The 14,159-nt window shown below is 36.7% G+C and overlaps 2 protein-coding genes across 2 annotated transcripts; one reads left to right on the top strand and one right to left on the bottom strand.

Annotated features, from left to right (window-relative positions):
• The first annotated feature begins 237 nt into the window (after positions 1-237).
• Positions 238-4,377, top strand: LOC140006136 (probable arabinosyltransferase ARAD1). The gene is made up of 3 exons (XM_072047979.1): positions 238-518; positions 820-2,133; positions 3,201-4,377. The coding sequence occupies exons 2-3, from the start codon at positions 1,186-1,188 to the stop codon at positions 3,732-3,734; spliced, it is 1,482 nt and encodes a 493-aa protein (XP_071904080.1). The 5' UTR covers positions 238-518; positions 820-1,185; the 3' UTR covers positions 3,735-4,377.
• A 3,192-nt stretch (positions 4,378-7,569) lies between these two features.
• LOC140006135 (uncharacterized) lies at positions 7,570-13,949 on the bottom strand. The gene is made up of 8 exons (XM_072047978.1): positions 13,719-13,949; positions 12,580-12,879; positions 11,492-11,563; positions 10,832-10,896; positions 10,239-10,395; positions 9,403-9,486; positions 9,210-9,299; positions 7,570-8,073 (listed from the first exon to the last, which is right to left on the bottom strand). Exons 2-8 carry the CDS (start codon positions 12,850-12,852, stop codon positions 7,915-7,917), a joined length of 900 nt encoding a protein of 299 aa, XP_071904079.1. The 5' UTR covers positions 12,853-12,879; positions 13,719-13,949; the 3' UTR covers positions 7,570-7,914.
• Between the last annotated feature and the right edge of the window lie 210 nt (positions 13,950-14,159).

Here is a 14,159-nt window from a genome sequence, read left to right as displayed (position 1 = left end):
CATTAAAAGGACTCGTACCATATGCCTTACATGTTGTACTTCCTATAAAATGAGATGACCTTTGATCATTGAATGCGTGGTCTATTATAAACCAAACGTACCTAAACACAGCCAAGAAGCATTAGTTTCCGCACCATCTACCAAACAGTGACACGTCATCATTTTGTCCAGCGTACAAGGAAAACTTCCTAATAAAAAGTGATTCATTTATTCCGTTAATAAAGGGGTTTTGTTCTTTTGGGCACGCCAAAAGTGTCTTGAAACTACTCTCTCCTTTTTTTTTTTTTTTTTTTTGTTGGTCCACTTTCAAGAATGGCATAAAAAGCTGAATATTCAATTAATAAAAAGACTAGAGAACTAGTCTTGATTGATATATAGATTGTCATTAGAGCCACTGAATTCTCAAATGGGATCACTTTCAAGAACTTCTTTTTTGGGTGCCTGCGGGCAATGCTCTCTTAACTGGGACCTGTCTGCTCCAAACCGATCAATATTTAGCTCAAGAAGAAGCTAATTAGGTAATTTGCATTTTTGTTTTATTTGTGATATTGTGATATTTTCCCATGAAGAATTAGTTAGTCTTGATGACCAAGATCCTAAGAAATAGCTACTGTAGTTAATATTGTATTGTTCTGTTTCTTAAAGATCATACCTTTAGGAATTGCTACTTTTCTTGAGCTGAAAAGGGTGCGTGCGTGCGTGCGTGCGTGCGTGTGTGTGTGTGTGTTTTTTTTTTCTTTTTTTGACCTCCTCTTTTGGATGAAATTCTTGGGAAAGTTTTAATATTTTGTTATTCTTCTGTATTTATTTTGCCTGCAGGTTGATATTCCTGATTCTTCTGAACAGTGAGAACAGAGAGTGATTGTAGACTTAGGCAAATACAGAGGAAATTAGCTCTCTTTTTCTTCGGTTTTTATTTCGTGGGATGTGAAATTTTGGATTTTGGGTGAAAGGTTAGAGTTTATGGACTGAATTGGCAACCCTTTTGAGTGTTCCTACTTATTTGGATGGCATTGACACTATTCTGGAGCTTCATTTAATTGTTTCTTAAAAAGGAACAGGTGTTTTTTGTGTAGAATCTAAGCCCATTTTGTCCTGGAAGGAAGTCATTAATTTCTCTTCTTGAAGGTACTAAGCTTCAAGAGGTTCAAGAAAGTGACTTTTTTCAGTTCTGCTTCTTGAAAAATGTCTACAATGTCGGAGAAAAGTATACTACCCTCAAGGTTTCTTTCTTGCCTGATAGGCCTTTCGCTGTTTCTTTTACTTCTTTCATCATTGTCCCTCTTCCAATTTTGTGGCAGTTCTTTCAGAAACATCTCGGTTCTTCAGGTTTTCCTTGTCAATAGTCCATCTAGTTGCTCGAAAGACAATGTCAACCCTTCTGAAACTTTAACTACTGAAGAAGTTAGAAATGAAGAGGTTCCTTATGTGAATTTCACTGAGAAGTTGGATGGACTAGGACATGATGCAAGGAGAGTAAAATGTGATCCAAGTAAGGCTCTTCTTAGGGTCTATATGTATGACTTGCCTGCTGAATTTCATTTTGGATTGTTGAATTGGAGAGGAGGTGTGAATCAATTGTGGCCTGATGTTAGTGATCTGCATCAAGTACCTTCATATCCTGGTGGTTTGAATTTACAACACAGCATTGAGTACTGGCTCACACTTGATCTCCTATCATCAAATTCTCCAAATGTAGATAGACCATGTACTGCCATCAGAGTGGAGCATTCGACTGAAGCAGATATCCTGTTTGTGCCATTCTTTGCATCTCTAAGTTACAACCGTCATTCTAAGCTTCACGGGAAGGAGAAAGTCAGTGTGAACCGATTACTGCAAGATAAATTAGTTGAGTTTCTGAAGGATAGGGATGAGTGGAAACGATTGCATGGGAAAGATCATTTGATTGTAGCCCACCATCCGAATAGTTTGTTGAATGCAAGGAAGAAGTTGCATTCTGCCAAGTTTGTGCTTGCAGATTTTGGAAGATACCCTCCTCATGTAGCAAATCTTGACAAGGATATAATTGCTCCCTATAAACATATGGTGAAGACAATTTCATCTAGTGACTCAGCCCCATTTGAAAAACGGCCCACACTGGTGTATTTCCAAGGTGCAATCTACAGGAAAGCTGTAAGTCTCTGCTCTTATTTTCATTTGGTTCTTCTACCCTAGAATTGTTTAATCTTTACACATTTTGTCTGCAATGTTGATCTTGTGTTGCAACCCGTGAGTTGGAGCCTCTTGGGTTCCCTGTTTTGTTGTTATTATTCCTACAATCTCTGTGATGTGATCCTAACTTTAGGGAACGTTTTGGGGCTGAAATGTGGTAACTGAAAAGGTCTTCTGAGGTTTTCACTCAGTCAGCATTGAGCATTTTGAAGTCTTTCAGCTTTATGTACCCATATGACTTAAAATGGAAGGCTTGCAAATTGCTGCTGTTATGCGTGAAACTTATTCTTTTTCACACAGAAAAAATTACTGAGTTTTATAAGAACCTTCAAATGGAAAATGCATTGGTTTTAGATACTGACAATAAATCTGCAGGACGACATAGTGGTTGAAATGGTCATTCCGGTTATAACCTCACATCAGACTGTCATATATCCATGAATTCATGATTTTAGAATTAAAACTATTTTGAATTATGGTAACCAGGAGTTACTTTTAAAAGAAATACTTCACATTAATATGGAATTGGCATCTTATTATTCAAGTCAGGAAAATGTTGGTATCGTACGAACATGAGCGCATATATTTGTTTGTACATAATCTTGTTTTCTTCGTCGATAGTCATACATGCAATTACAGATGTACTTATGCATTGTCTGATTTGGTATGATGCTGATTGTCTGTTATTAGCTTCAATGTTTGTTAAGTTCCCCAGTTTGTTGCTACAATACCTACTTTCATTGAACAGAAATCTGGGCCACAGTGGTATAGTTTTTTGACGTCCAGCATCCTGAATAAACAGATTCTATCAGCTCATTCAAAGCCATGCACACTCGTTCACCATCTCCAGTTAGATAACACCCTTACCTCCCCCTTCAATTCCTAACAACCTAATCATACCTATACAGAAACTTTTGTTGCTTTCTTCTGTCTCACCATTTGGTCATAGATCTAAGTCTGGATTTTCCTTTTCTACAAGTCCTGATGATAAAGTTTAAATTCTCATGATTTTTCTTTTTAATTTTCAGGGTGGCATAATTCGTCAGGAACTCTACTATCTTCTCAAAGATGAGAAGGATGTACATTTCACATTTGGAAGTATTGGAAGTAATGGTATAAAACAGGCATCCCGTGGCATGGCCCTATCCAAATTCTGCCTTAATATTGCAGGAGATACTCCTTCCTCAAACAGGCTTTTTGATGCCATTGCTAGTCATTGTGTTCCTGTGATAATTAGCGATGAGATTGAGTTACCATTTGAAGATATCTTGGACTACTCAGAGTTCTGCATATTTATCCGTGCATCAGAAGCTGTGAAAAGTGGTTACCTTCTGAATCTTCTGAGGGGAATTGAGCGGGACAAGTGGACCAAAATGTGGGAGAAACTAAAGGACATTGCATCGCACTATGAATATCAATACCCTTCTCGACCTGGTGATGCGGTGGATATGATTTGGCAGGCTGTTTCAAGGAAGATATCTGGTGTAAAGTCAAGTGTCCATAGGAAAACCCGATATGAGAGGACACAGATTCTTGTTGTAGGCCAATCATCTACTTCATGAGAACCCCACAAGAAGTTTACTGACTTGGTAAACAGAGTTCCAACTATTAGAATCTGTGGGTTCTTGAAAAATGGGCTTATAGGGTCATTAGTATCTTTGTGCTGCTGTTTCTCCTGCTAAGATCCTCTTACTCTTTGTAAAGTAAGGAGCTTTAGAAAGTATAGGGGTCAGAATTAGCCGTTCAGAAATTTTTGCCACAACCTCAGCTGAGCCTATTCTTTATTATTAACCAAATAACCAGTGGATCAGAAAATTTTCCAGAGAAACAGAGGTTGATATTCGTAAGCGGGCGTTTTCCCCTTTGAACTTGCCTTGTTTTAGATGATTGGTGGACAGCCTGGACTACCATTAGCAGTACTGCAAATTCAGTTATGCGTGACAAGGCATACAGTGAAGATAAAACATTATACAGAAGTTTTCACGTCAGGTGGTGGTTCTAGAGAATTTGGCTAAGCAGGTAAAAGAAATCTTTCAAGAAGTTTACACATTTAACTTGTATGCTTGAGGATATTACATGCAAACAGGCACTGGATCAGAGTTGGATAGAAACAATATGGAGGTTAGTTGTATCCAGAAAATGTTTAAGCTATAGTTAAAAATCTATGTTTATACAATTGTAGTTTCTGATGAGACAGTTCCATCAGCATCTTCTCAGCTTCTCTTTGATACAAAAGCCTGAACTTTCAACTAAGAAATGATAAAAGAAGAATTGAAACTCAACAAAGCTATAGTTTCTAAACACGTGAGCAAGCCAACCAACCTAAATTTCTGCATCATCTCGATCTAAAGCAGGCAATCCTTTATCCAGCACCATGTTTTGTCTTTACAATGGAACACCTAAAACAAACCAATCTGTTGCGAACATCAGCATCTGTTGTGAATGGGGTCTGACCCTCTTCGAACTCTCCGTTTGTTTGATTGATTTGGATCAAACATCGTTGCAGGGGCGGGAGCTAAATTTAGCTGCACATGCAGGTCCTCTGAAGCAACAGAGTTTAGAATCCGCGAACTTCTTAGGAACAATAACTCTCCTTCATGTAATCTGAGAGCAAGATCTATACTTCTAAGACCAGAAACCTTCTCTAGTTGGAAACAGAAGAATCCAATACAGACAATTAGTATGATTATCCTACAAGAAGAGAAGCTCATTTTTGCTGCAGTGCGAAAGCAAGGGGGATAACGGGTATCTCTTGTTTTGGACAATAAGAACAGAATAGGTGCTTTGTCTAAAGAGTAAAGACTACACTATACTGTCTGGTTCTTGATGCCTCGTTCTGCCATATATAAACATCTGCCTTATTTTATTTTTGTGGGATTTGGATGAATAAAGGTATAAAGCATAGAGGGGCCCTGAACATCTGAAGAAGTTAAGATTCACCCAATGATAAGCCTGCCATAGAAGTAAATGTAAGGCTGTTTTAGAAGACACTGACTGGTTTGAACAAAAGTTAAACTGGAACATCATTCTAGGGAAGCCAAGAATCTTTATGTAGGTTCCCCACATCTCTATCATCTGCCTTGCTCTTTTGGACCAAACAAGGACCATATCAGACTCTTAGACCTGTAGACCAATTGGCCAAGTCATCAGATCATATTCTCACGTGTTCAACCACTCTTTTTGAGTTATGAAGTAACTGAATCTGAATGACCCCTTGGCTCAGCTCAATAGACAGATGAAATTAATTGTGAGCCCTGCAAGATACAGGACTATAGGAGACGTCAAATATGGTCACCAAATTATATTTCCCTTAACGAGCTGACTACCAAATGAAGCATAAGGTACAGGCCTGACTGCAAGTTAGGAGTTCAAACCTCTACACCTGTAGTAAAATTCAAAAGGTGTGTAGCAGTGCACCCCTTTGGTTTAGAGGTGGAATCCTCTCCCTCTAATCTCTCTTGATTTAGTTGGACCCTCTTCTAATATATATTAGAGTAAAAGTAAGAGTTATCGATTGAATATATATATATATATATATGTATACGTATTTGTGCACCAATGCACATGCAAGGATGTTTGCATTTGAGGGGGCAAAAAACTATATTTGCAAGAAACATAACATGAGATAATGATACTATTTACGTGACACTAATTATTTGTTGATTGAACATAGAATAATATTTGATTTAATTCTTCAATAACGCGTAGCTAAAATTATGGATTTTAACCCAACTTGAGCTTTGAAAAGCTCCAACTTTTTTGTCCTACAGCTCACCAATTAGGTGAATATTTGTGTTTTGACTCCAAATCCTATCAAGACAATTAACCAGGGCATAAATCATAATATGTGATGTATAAGGATAATGAAAAGTATCTTCAACATTCTTTTGTAGCCTTAGGAATTTGAATATTGAATTACAAAGTGTGAGTGGCTCCTTTGGTAGAACAAAGGCATAAGCCAGCCAAAGTTGAGGTTGCTACAGTTGCAAGAAAGCTAGATAAAGCTGGGGGAATGTTGGGCAATGTGGGGATAGAAGCCTCTTCTAAAAAACCAAATCCCTGCTTTATGCTATCTCACTTTAGCATTCCAAGCTCTTCTCTCTATGCAAACAAAAATCCCAGTCTTGGTTTCTTGTGCTTAATGGATTTCCTTTATGCTTTTCTTTTCTCTTCTCTATCTTTGTTTTTAGCAGCCATGACCATAATTAAATCCATTCAAAATTTTAGCGACGAATTGAACCCCATAACACCAAATTATGGCCTTACCATTTCATTTTCTTGCTCCTGGCCAATCTCTAGTTTCTTCTTGTTACCAAATTGACCCTTTTTTTTTTTTTTTTTTTGAAAAACCCCCATGCAAAGGAACCCTTAACATATGTTAATCCAGAACCAAATGCCATGTGATTAAGAAATTTTTTGATTAGGTTTGCATTAGAAAGTACACGAAATTTCTTATGTTCCTGGAGGAATGGTGTATTGGGGGTGGTTTATTTACAAGTTATTAGTAAAAGAGATGGAAATGCAGTAATGTGATCTAAAAGCCAGTCAAGAGTATTTTGTTTAGATTCTTTTGGCACGGTTTTAAAGCAAAAAAGAAACATACACGAGCAGTTGCTTTCAGATTATGCATCCTAGGACAATCAAATTTCAGTAGATAAACCTTCTTGTTATACACTTATACATCTTATCTTAATCAATTTCTTGGCTTTTCTTCAAAGTGTCTGAGGATCCAAAAGAAGATTAAAAAAAGAAGAGAAGAAAATCCCAAAACTTATCTTCAAGGCAAGATTGTTTCATTGCTTCACTAATTTGCTAAATCTCTCAAGCACGTTTCTGTGATGGATTAGTGGGATGAGATTGGTTTAAATTGTTGAAAGTGTCTCATCCCATGTTTGGTTCATCTTGGAATAGGTGAAGATATTTGTTGTGATAATAAGTGTAAAAAACTTTTAAAAAATTTTGTAATCTTCAAAAGAATTGGTTGAGCAAGGATAATATTTGGTGAATTGAAAACTGACAGTCAAGATTTACCTTACCCCTAAGAATTCAAAACATGTGAAAATAAGCACCAAAAAAATTCAAAAACCAAATAGGGCCTAACGGTAAAGAGATCACCAACTGATCCAATAACACCAAAGTCATCTGTTCATCAGCTAGGCAGCAAAACAAAAAAAAAGGGGGTAGCCCAAGTAACTAAACAGGGAAAACAAATTACAAAGCGGCCAAGTCTCCCTTGTCCCTTAGATTCTCTACAGCTGCAGATATCAGGAAATGGTTAACTTACAAAAACCAGTTTTAAATACATCTTAGCAGATTCCTTTTCTGGTACTGAAAGCCAAGTAAAATGCATTCAACTGAACACTATAACAAGGGGAAATGCAAAGGTGTTAACAGGAATGAAGACAAAGAACGGTCATAGTCATAGTAACAGCTTCTTGAGCAAGTACCAAGTACAAATCTTCACTTATTTACAGAATAATCATATTGAAAATTAAAGCAATCCACAGCAGCAGCTGAAGTGATTGCTACTTTAATATGTAGTTTACAGGTCTTATACAATGATTGAAGTTAAGATATCGTGGACAGCAGGATCAACTCACAACCAGGAAAAAGAAACCCGCAGAAACAATTGCAAAGATCAATACATATATTTCCTCTGGTGCTGTAAAAAATGTCGGAAGAAACCGTAATCATCAGTACATTCCTCTAGACAAGCTTAGAAGAAGACGGGAAACCCAGAAGTCATTGAGCTGGCCCTGTATGTGCAGTTACTGCAGGTTCGTTTGCTGCTACAGGCGCTGGTGCTGGTGTAGGTACTGGTGCAATTCTGACTTGAATACCCCTACGTTGCCCAGCCTGCAGCAGAAAAGCGACCTCAGCTGCAGCCAGTGCTGCTGCTTCCTGGTTCAAGAGAAGAAGATGTAAAGAAGAAATCAGTAAGGACATATAATGCAATTTCTACTAACAGAATAAAAGATAAACACAATATGCAGTAGCTAACAATTTGCTACAACCAAGCCATACAAATGAAATATGGGTATTTTTCCCCCCTACCAACAGAGTAAATCAACTCTCTAGACCAACCAAAACACACACGTGCAAAGAGCATAACTTAAATTAGAAACAAAAAGCCACTACGTGAAAGTCAAAACAAATCAAACGTAAAGCATTGAACCCAACAACAATATTGGAAATAGGGCTGTACACGAGTCGAGCCGCTTGCAAGCTGTTCAAGTCACAGCCCTAGTCGAACTCAAGCTAACGAAGTTGAACTCAAGTTCAAAGATACTCAACTCGTTAGCTCGCAAGCCGACTCGATTATATAAATATATATATATATATATATATATATATATAATATTTTTTATTTTAATAATGAAATTACATATATATTCCTAATATTTTATTATTTGTTAAGAAAAATTATTATTTTATTCTTTTTTAAAAAAAATAAAATAATTATAATTTTTTAATTTTTTTAACTCAAGCTCCAGCTTTATACTGAGAGCTTGTCGAGCTCGAGCTTCATAAACTTAAGTCGAGGCTCGGCTCAATTAGGCCAAATCTCGACTCCACTCAGCTCGTTTGCAGCCCTAGTAATAGAAAACCAACCAATAAACAGAAGCCCATGTAAACATGTGCACAATGACCTAATTAAAATAAATGCAGGAGTCATTCTCAGAACTCCTATAATTAGTTGAAGATATGCCAGATAATTATAGTCATCAAGCAACAATTTTCACATTGACAGCTATAAAACAATAGCACAATGAGGAATCTTCAGTCTACTGCAATGACCAGAGTACTTATAGAAAAGTTTAACCACCCCATCCCCAGGAACAAAATTACAACCTGAAGGGGGGGAGAGAACGAGAGAATAGAAAAGGAGAAGAAAAAAAGAAGCATGTAATTGCATATAGGGCACAGCAAAATGGTGCAACATTTGAGCCTCCTCCCTCCCTCCTAGCTGCAACTTGCTGTTTGTATAAAATTATCAGAGGAAACATAACAAGATGAGCTATAGAAATGGCTCTAACCTGTCTTTGCCTTCGACGCTGCAATACACTGATGGCCCAAGCCATGATATAGCAAGGAAGAAGGAAACCAGCAGCCCGGAGCAAGAAAAGCTACCAAGGAACAGCAGATTATTGGACACAGTCAAACATAACATAGATGCTCAATACCACCAACTACAGATGCTGAAGGAAAGCCAGAGTTCAATCCACTTACAGCGAAGAAAGTAGAAACATCATCATCATCCCCATCACCATTTCCAATGGTAAGAGCATGCCTCAAGAGTAGAAGAGCCATTAACTGCCACACAACAAGAATTAAAATATATAACTGACATGCCTCAAAGAGTAGAAGAGCCATTAACTGCCACACAATATGAACTCAAATCTGAAACCGCTAATTAATTACCCATAATCCATAGACATGACACTAAAAAATCAAGCTATTAAAAAGATGGATTCGACCCATTTTTTTGGCACATGGGGCTGTGAGAGAGAAAGAGAGAGAGACGGGGGGGAGGGAGGGAGTAACCAGTGCTCAACTTCGTTATAATATGGAGAAAGGGACCAAAATTCCACCAATGCAAAATCAAATTGACCAAGGAGAAATTAGGGGGAATAAAGTTAAGAAGGAAAACAATGCTTTTTAATAGTATGATTAAAAATGGTTGCACCACAAAACATGACTTTAGGGCTGCAAAGCGGGGAACTGCTCAAGATCATGGTAGTCCTGCCAAATTCAGATGATCGGCTAAAGAAAGTAATAAAACAGAGGAGTATCACATGTTAAGCATTTGGAGCAATCCAGTCTCAACCACCACACCATACAGAACCCTACTCTTTTTTGTTTCTCTTCTCATGACTTCAACACCAGAACATGTAGAGCAGAATATGTAACCAAAGATCCACCTCATAATGTTAACATGACCTTTAACTACATTTCATATGACCTCCTACTATATTTTCCAGGACAAAATACAATTACAAGAGCTATCCAACTTGCCAAGTAATAAAATATGAGCATAAGGGCAAGAAAGGATTCCAGTGACTAACAATTAAAGCAGCAGAACGGCAGAATGCAGCCCCACTTGCGCTTGAATCAGCATATTCATCATATTCCGGCTCCAGAAGATGGCGCTCAGCAGTAGCCATGGCTATAAGTCGAGGGTCATTCAGATCCACAGGAGTACCAGCAATTGTCCATCCCTCACTTTGAAGATATAATCAATAGATTAGGTCATAAAACAAAACAAGGGCAAATAAATATCCAACAGCATGTAAACTTACTAAAATCAGTTCATTAACAAGCAAAGGTGACTGACATCCACAGCACTTTTGAAATATTAACGTGCAAAAATGTTAACAGGCTATCAAATTTAGGAGCATCAAATGCTGAAACTGTTTGCATAGACATAAATCAACAGTATCCTTGCATTGCTCAGATAAATTTCAAGCTTCAAATTAATCACCATGGAAACTAATGTAAAAGCTACACTTTTGCTTTACCTTCATAATTTCTACATGAAGTACAATCACAAACTAACATTTATGAGCATATTCAGAAAGTAACTTCCAGCAATCAGATGATATGCATATGACTCTTCAACAAATATGGGAAGCATAAGGATGAAAGAAATAAAGCTTACCCAATGTCAATGGCTGTATCTTCAGGATGAGTAGGAGGCGGAGCAGTATAATTGGGTTGGTAAGGCTGCGCATTTAGAGATCAAGACTTTACTAAGTTACTCATAGCAGTTCATCATTTGTGTAAGTGTAATCAAATTAACACAAATTTGCACTTGATACTAGATATCTAATGGAGGACTTTGCAGATAAATTTCAAATTATTTGACAATTAGACTTTGATAAACTCCCAGTTAAAGGAGCACCAATTTCATTCTCCACCATAGATGATAAAAGATAAAAAGTCACCTCTTCAAAAATAAAAAGTAAAAAATAGAAAATGAAAAACCCAGCCCACCTTCTGTTCTGGTCTTTCCTCTGTAAAACCATTTATCGAACTTTACAGCGTATTTATTGCTGAAGCAATAAGGTATGAAATAACATATCTATAAAACCAACACGATCCCATATTAAAATGAGCAAAAGACATTGTTCACCTACAAATGTGATTTCTTTATTCATGAACCCATCCTTAAATCAACACAATATCAATCAGATCTATAAAATTAACAGTATCACACAGGTCTAGACATTCTTTTTTTTTTTTTTTTGAGGAGTTTGGCAGTGGTCCATAGTCAAAAAGAATTCAAATTATAAGCTAATTAAGAAGGTATTTGGCTTACCTGATGACAGATCTCACAAGTAATGCCTCCTTTCTCATCGCACCAACGTTGAACACATGCTCTATGAGCAAACTGATATTTGACAAGGTCAAAGCAAATTCTCAGAAGCAAGAAAATGTCATCTAGCAAGACAGATGGCACAAGATCGAGCAAGATCATCACTCACACAATAAGCATGCATGCATTTGCTTGCAGAATCGAAGAGAAATAGCATAATTTGAAACTGATTCATCAATCCATTGGAAATAATTCTAAGTGAGAAAACAAGAAATTATGACTCAACCTTCTTGACTAATAAAAGTTCAACAAATAATAATGAGTTGGAGACAGGCCAGAAAAAAAGGACAATTTTTGTGTGTTAGTTATACAAAGTATCATGTAATGCACCAATGAGCTAAGCTCTGTGTGCGGCAGCAACAATGATGTCTATAGAACTCTCTTCCTTTAATGAATCAAGATGAGCATAACCAAAAGTCCCTTTTGCTTTTGTGTTCAGGAACTTCAATTTCGATTTTGAACCAAGCAGACCACATATCCTAATCAACATGCTTTAAGGCTTGTGCCTAAACAGATCAAGTATCAGATGCCTCAAATTATTAAATTGAGATGATGAAGCAAATCACCGTAATTCAGGCATTGTCTTTTTCAAGCAGATTTTATCAAATAAAACTAGTATCTGGTCATGACAAGAACAAAACCACCAATCCCTATTAATCAGGACAGAGAAGCATTATGCTGAAATATTAAAGCAACTCCTGCTTTCTCGAAGGAGGATTTAGACAACAAAACACGGCCAAATAAAACATCTAAAATTGCTTAACCATAAGTTTTCACAGGTTGATCCAGCCAAAATTATTTTGCAGCAATAGCTCACGATATATATCAACTTCAATGCACCAAACAGGAAGCACAAATATTACAAAAAAGATTATGAAGTTTTTTATCACGTCAGCTATTTAAGTAACTAAATTGGATAGAGTGCATTCATAATTTCCTTAATGTCAATAGCTGACGGGATCAAAAACTTGTCAAAATTTAAAGGTACACATGCTCAAAGATTAATATTTCCAAACTTCAGCAGAAAGTACCTTCAAGCTGCCACTGCAGGCACATGGTACCTCCAAATTCTTGATACTATCTTCTTCCTGGCAAATACGACATTCCACAGTTTGAATAAGTGGTTCATCTTCACCAACACTGTCGTCTTCGTCCTCCTTAATGTCAATGACTGAAGCTGGAGGATTAACCAGGTGAGAGCTAGAACTTTCTACAGAAGTCCCTCCACCCTCTGACTTTGGTGCTGATTGCATTGCATCAGGTGTGATTACATGGTCCACCTTAACTATCAAGTCCTCTCCCATCACTCTCAGTCAGATTGATCCAGCAAGCTACAATAGAAACACGATCGACAATATTTATTTCTAATACAAACAGAACTTCAGAGACAACAACCAACTCTACAGTCAACAAATGCATGCGGAAGAAAATAATCACCTTTCCCCTTTCAATGGCCTAGAAAGCAATAAATTATATCAGTTATTCAGACAAGGAAAAAACTAAAAATTTTCTTCATCAAGAAAAAGGGATATGAGAATGCAACTATTCAAAAACTTAGATCAAGCATCCTAAATTCACTAATGAGATCCACATAAAGCCTCAACCACTTTTAAGCAATCAGGAGTTGGAAGTAAATTTGCATAGCATCTTGCCTAAAGCTGGAATATTTTTATTCAACTTAATTGACCAAAAGAAGAATTATAAGAAAAAAAAAAACCACGCACACCCAAAATTTCAGCAATCAGACAGAGCCTGAACTACATCATAGAAGTTGGAAGAACATTGCAATAATAAAGGAAATAAAACCAGCAAATCCTCCTCAGAGACTTTAAGTTCAACCACCATAAAATACCTTTAAATTCTCTTAAAAAACTAAAAAGAAAGTGGGGCAAAAGCCAGCAAAAGTCTATATTCAAGACAGCAAATGATGCTGATAAACAAACCAAAAATCGAATTTCCCAGATGAAGAAAACAATACCCAAAATATCAAGGCAAGGCAAGGCACAAAAAGCATCGATCCTTACAAGGAAAATGAATTACCCAAAATAACAAAGAAAATTAAAAAAAAAAATACAACAAAAGGGATGCAGTAAAAGCAAGTAGCCAAGAGAACCCACATGATAGAATCAAATGAAATTCAAGAGATTGATCAACAATACTAACTACTCACCAAGATAGAAAATTGACGGATAAAACCAAAGAAATAAGAAATCCCTGTCTTCTGAATTTGAATAATGTTTCTTTCCTTTGCTTTTTACAGCCCAGAAGAGAAGAAAAAGTCGTCTGAACTTGATATTCAACTCCGTTGATTCGGTGAACTAGATGATGAAATTGGATTTGTCTGATTGCTATTTCGTACTACTAGAAAAGAGTATAGATAAATTTTCTTCCAAGTCTACGCGTCGACATTCGTACCGGGACCAAGACTCTTTATTGTAGAAGGGGAGTTGGTATATGTATTTCCATTTCTTTATTTGCGTATTTTGAACAAAAAGAAAAAAGAAAGAAAGAATTTTAGTACTACAAGAGTAGTACGTTTGTTAACGTTAGGAAAGAATTTCTATTTATTTATTTTGAGCTTGTTTTGACTTTGCTCAAAATACTTGACTAT

This window comes from Coffea arabica, chromosome 4e (assembly GCF_036785885.1).
Source record: "Coffea arabica cultivar ET-39 chromosome 4e, Coffea Arabica ET-39 HiFi, whole genome shotgun sequence".
NCBI lineage: Eukaryota > Viridiplantae > Streptophyta > Magnoliopsida > Gentianales > Rubiaceae > Coffea > Coffea arabica.
The sequence above is the reverse complement of the archived record's forward strand: the minus strand, read 5'-3'. Positions and strand labels throughout refer to the sequence as shown.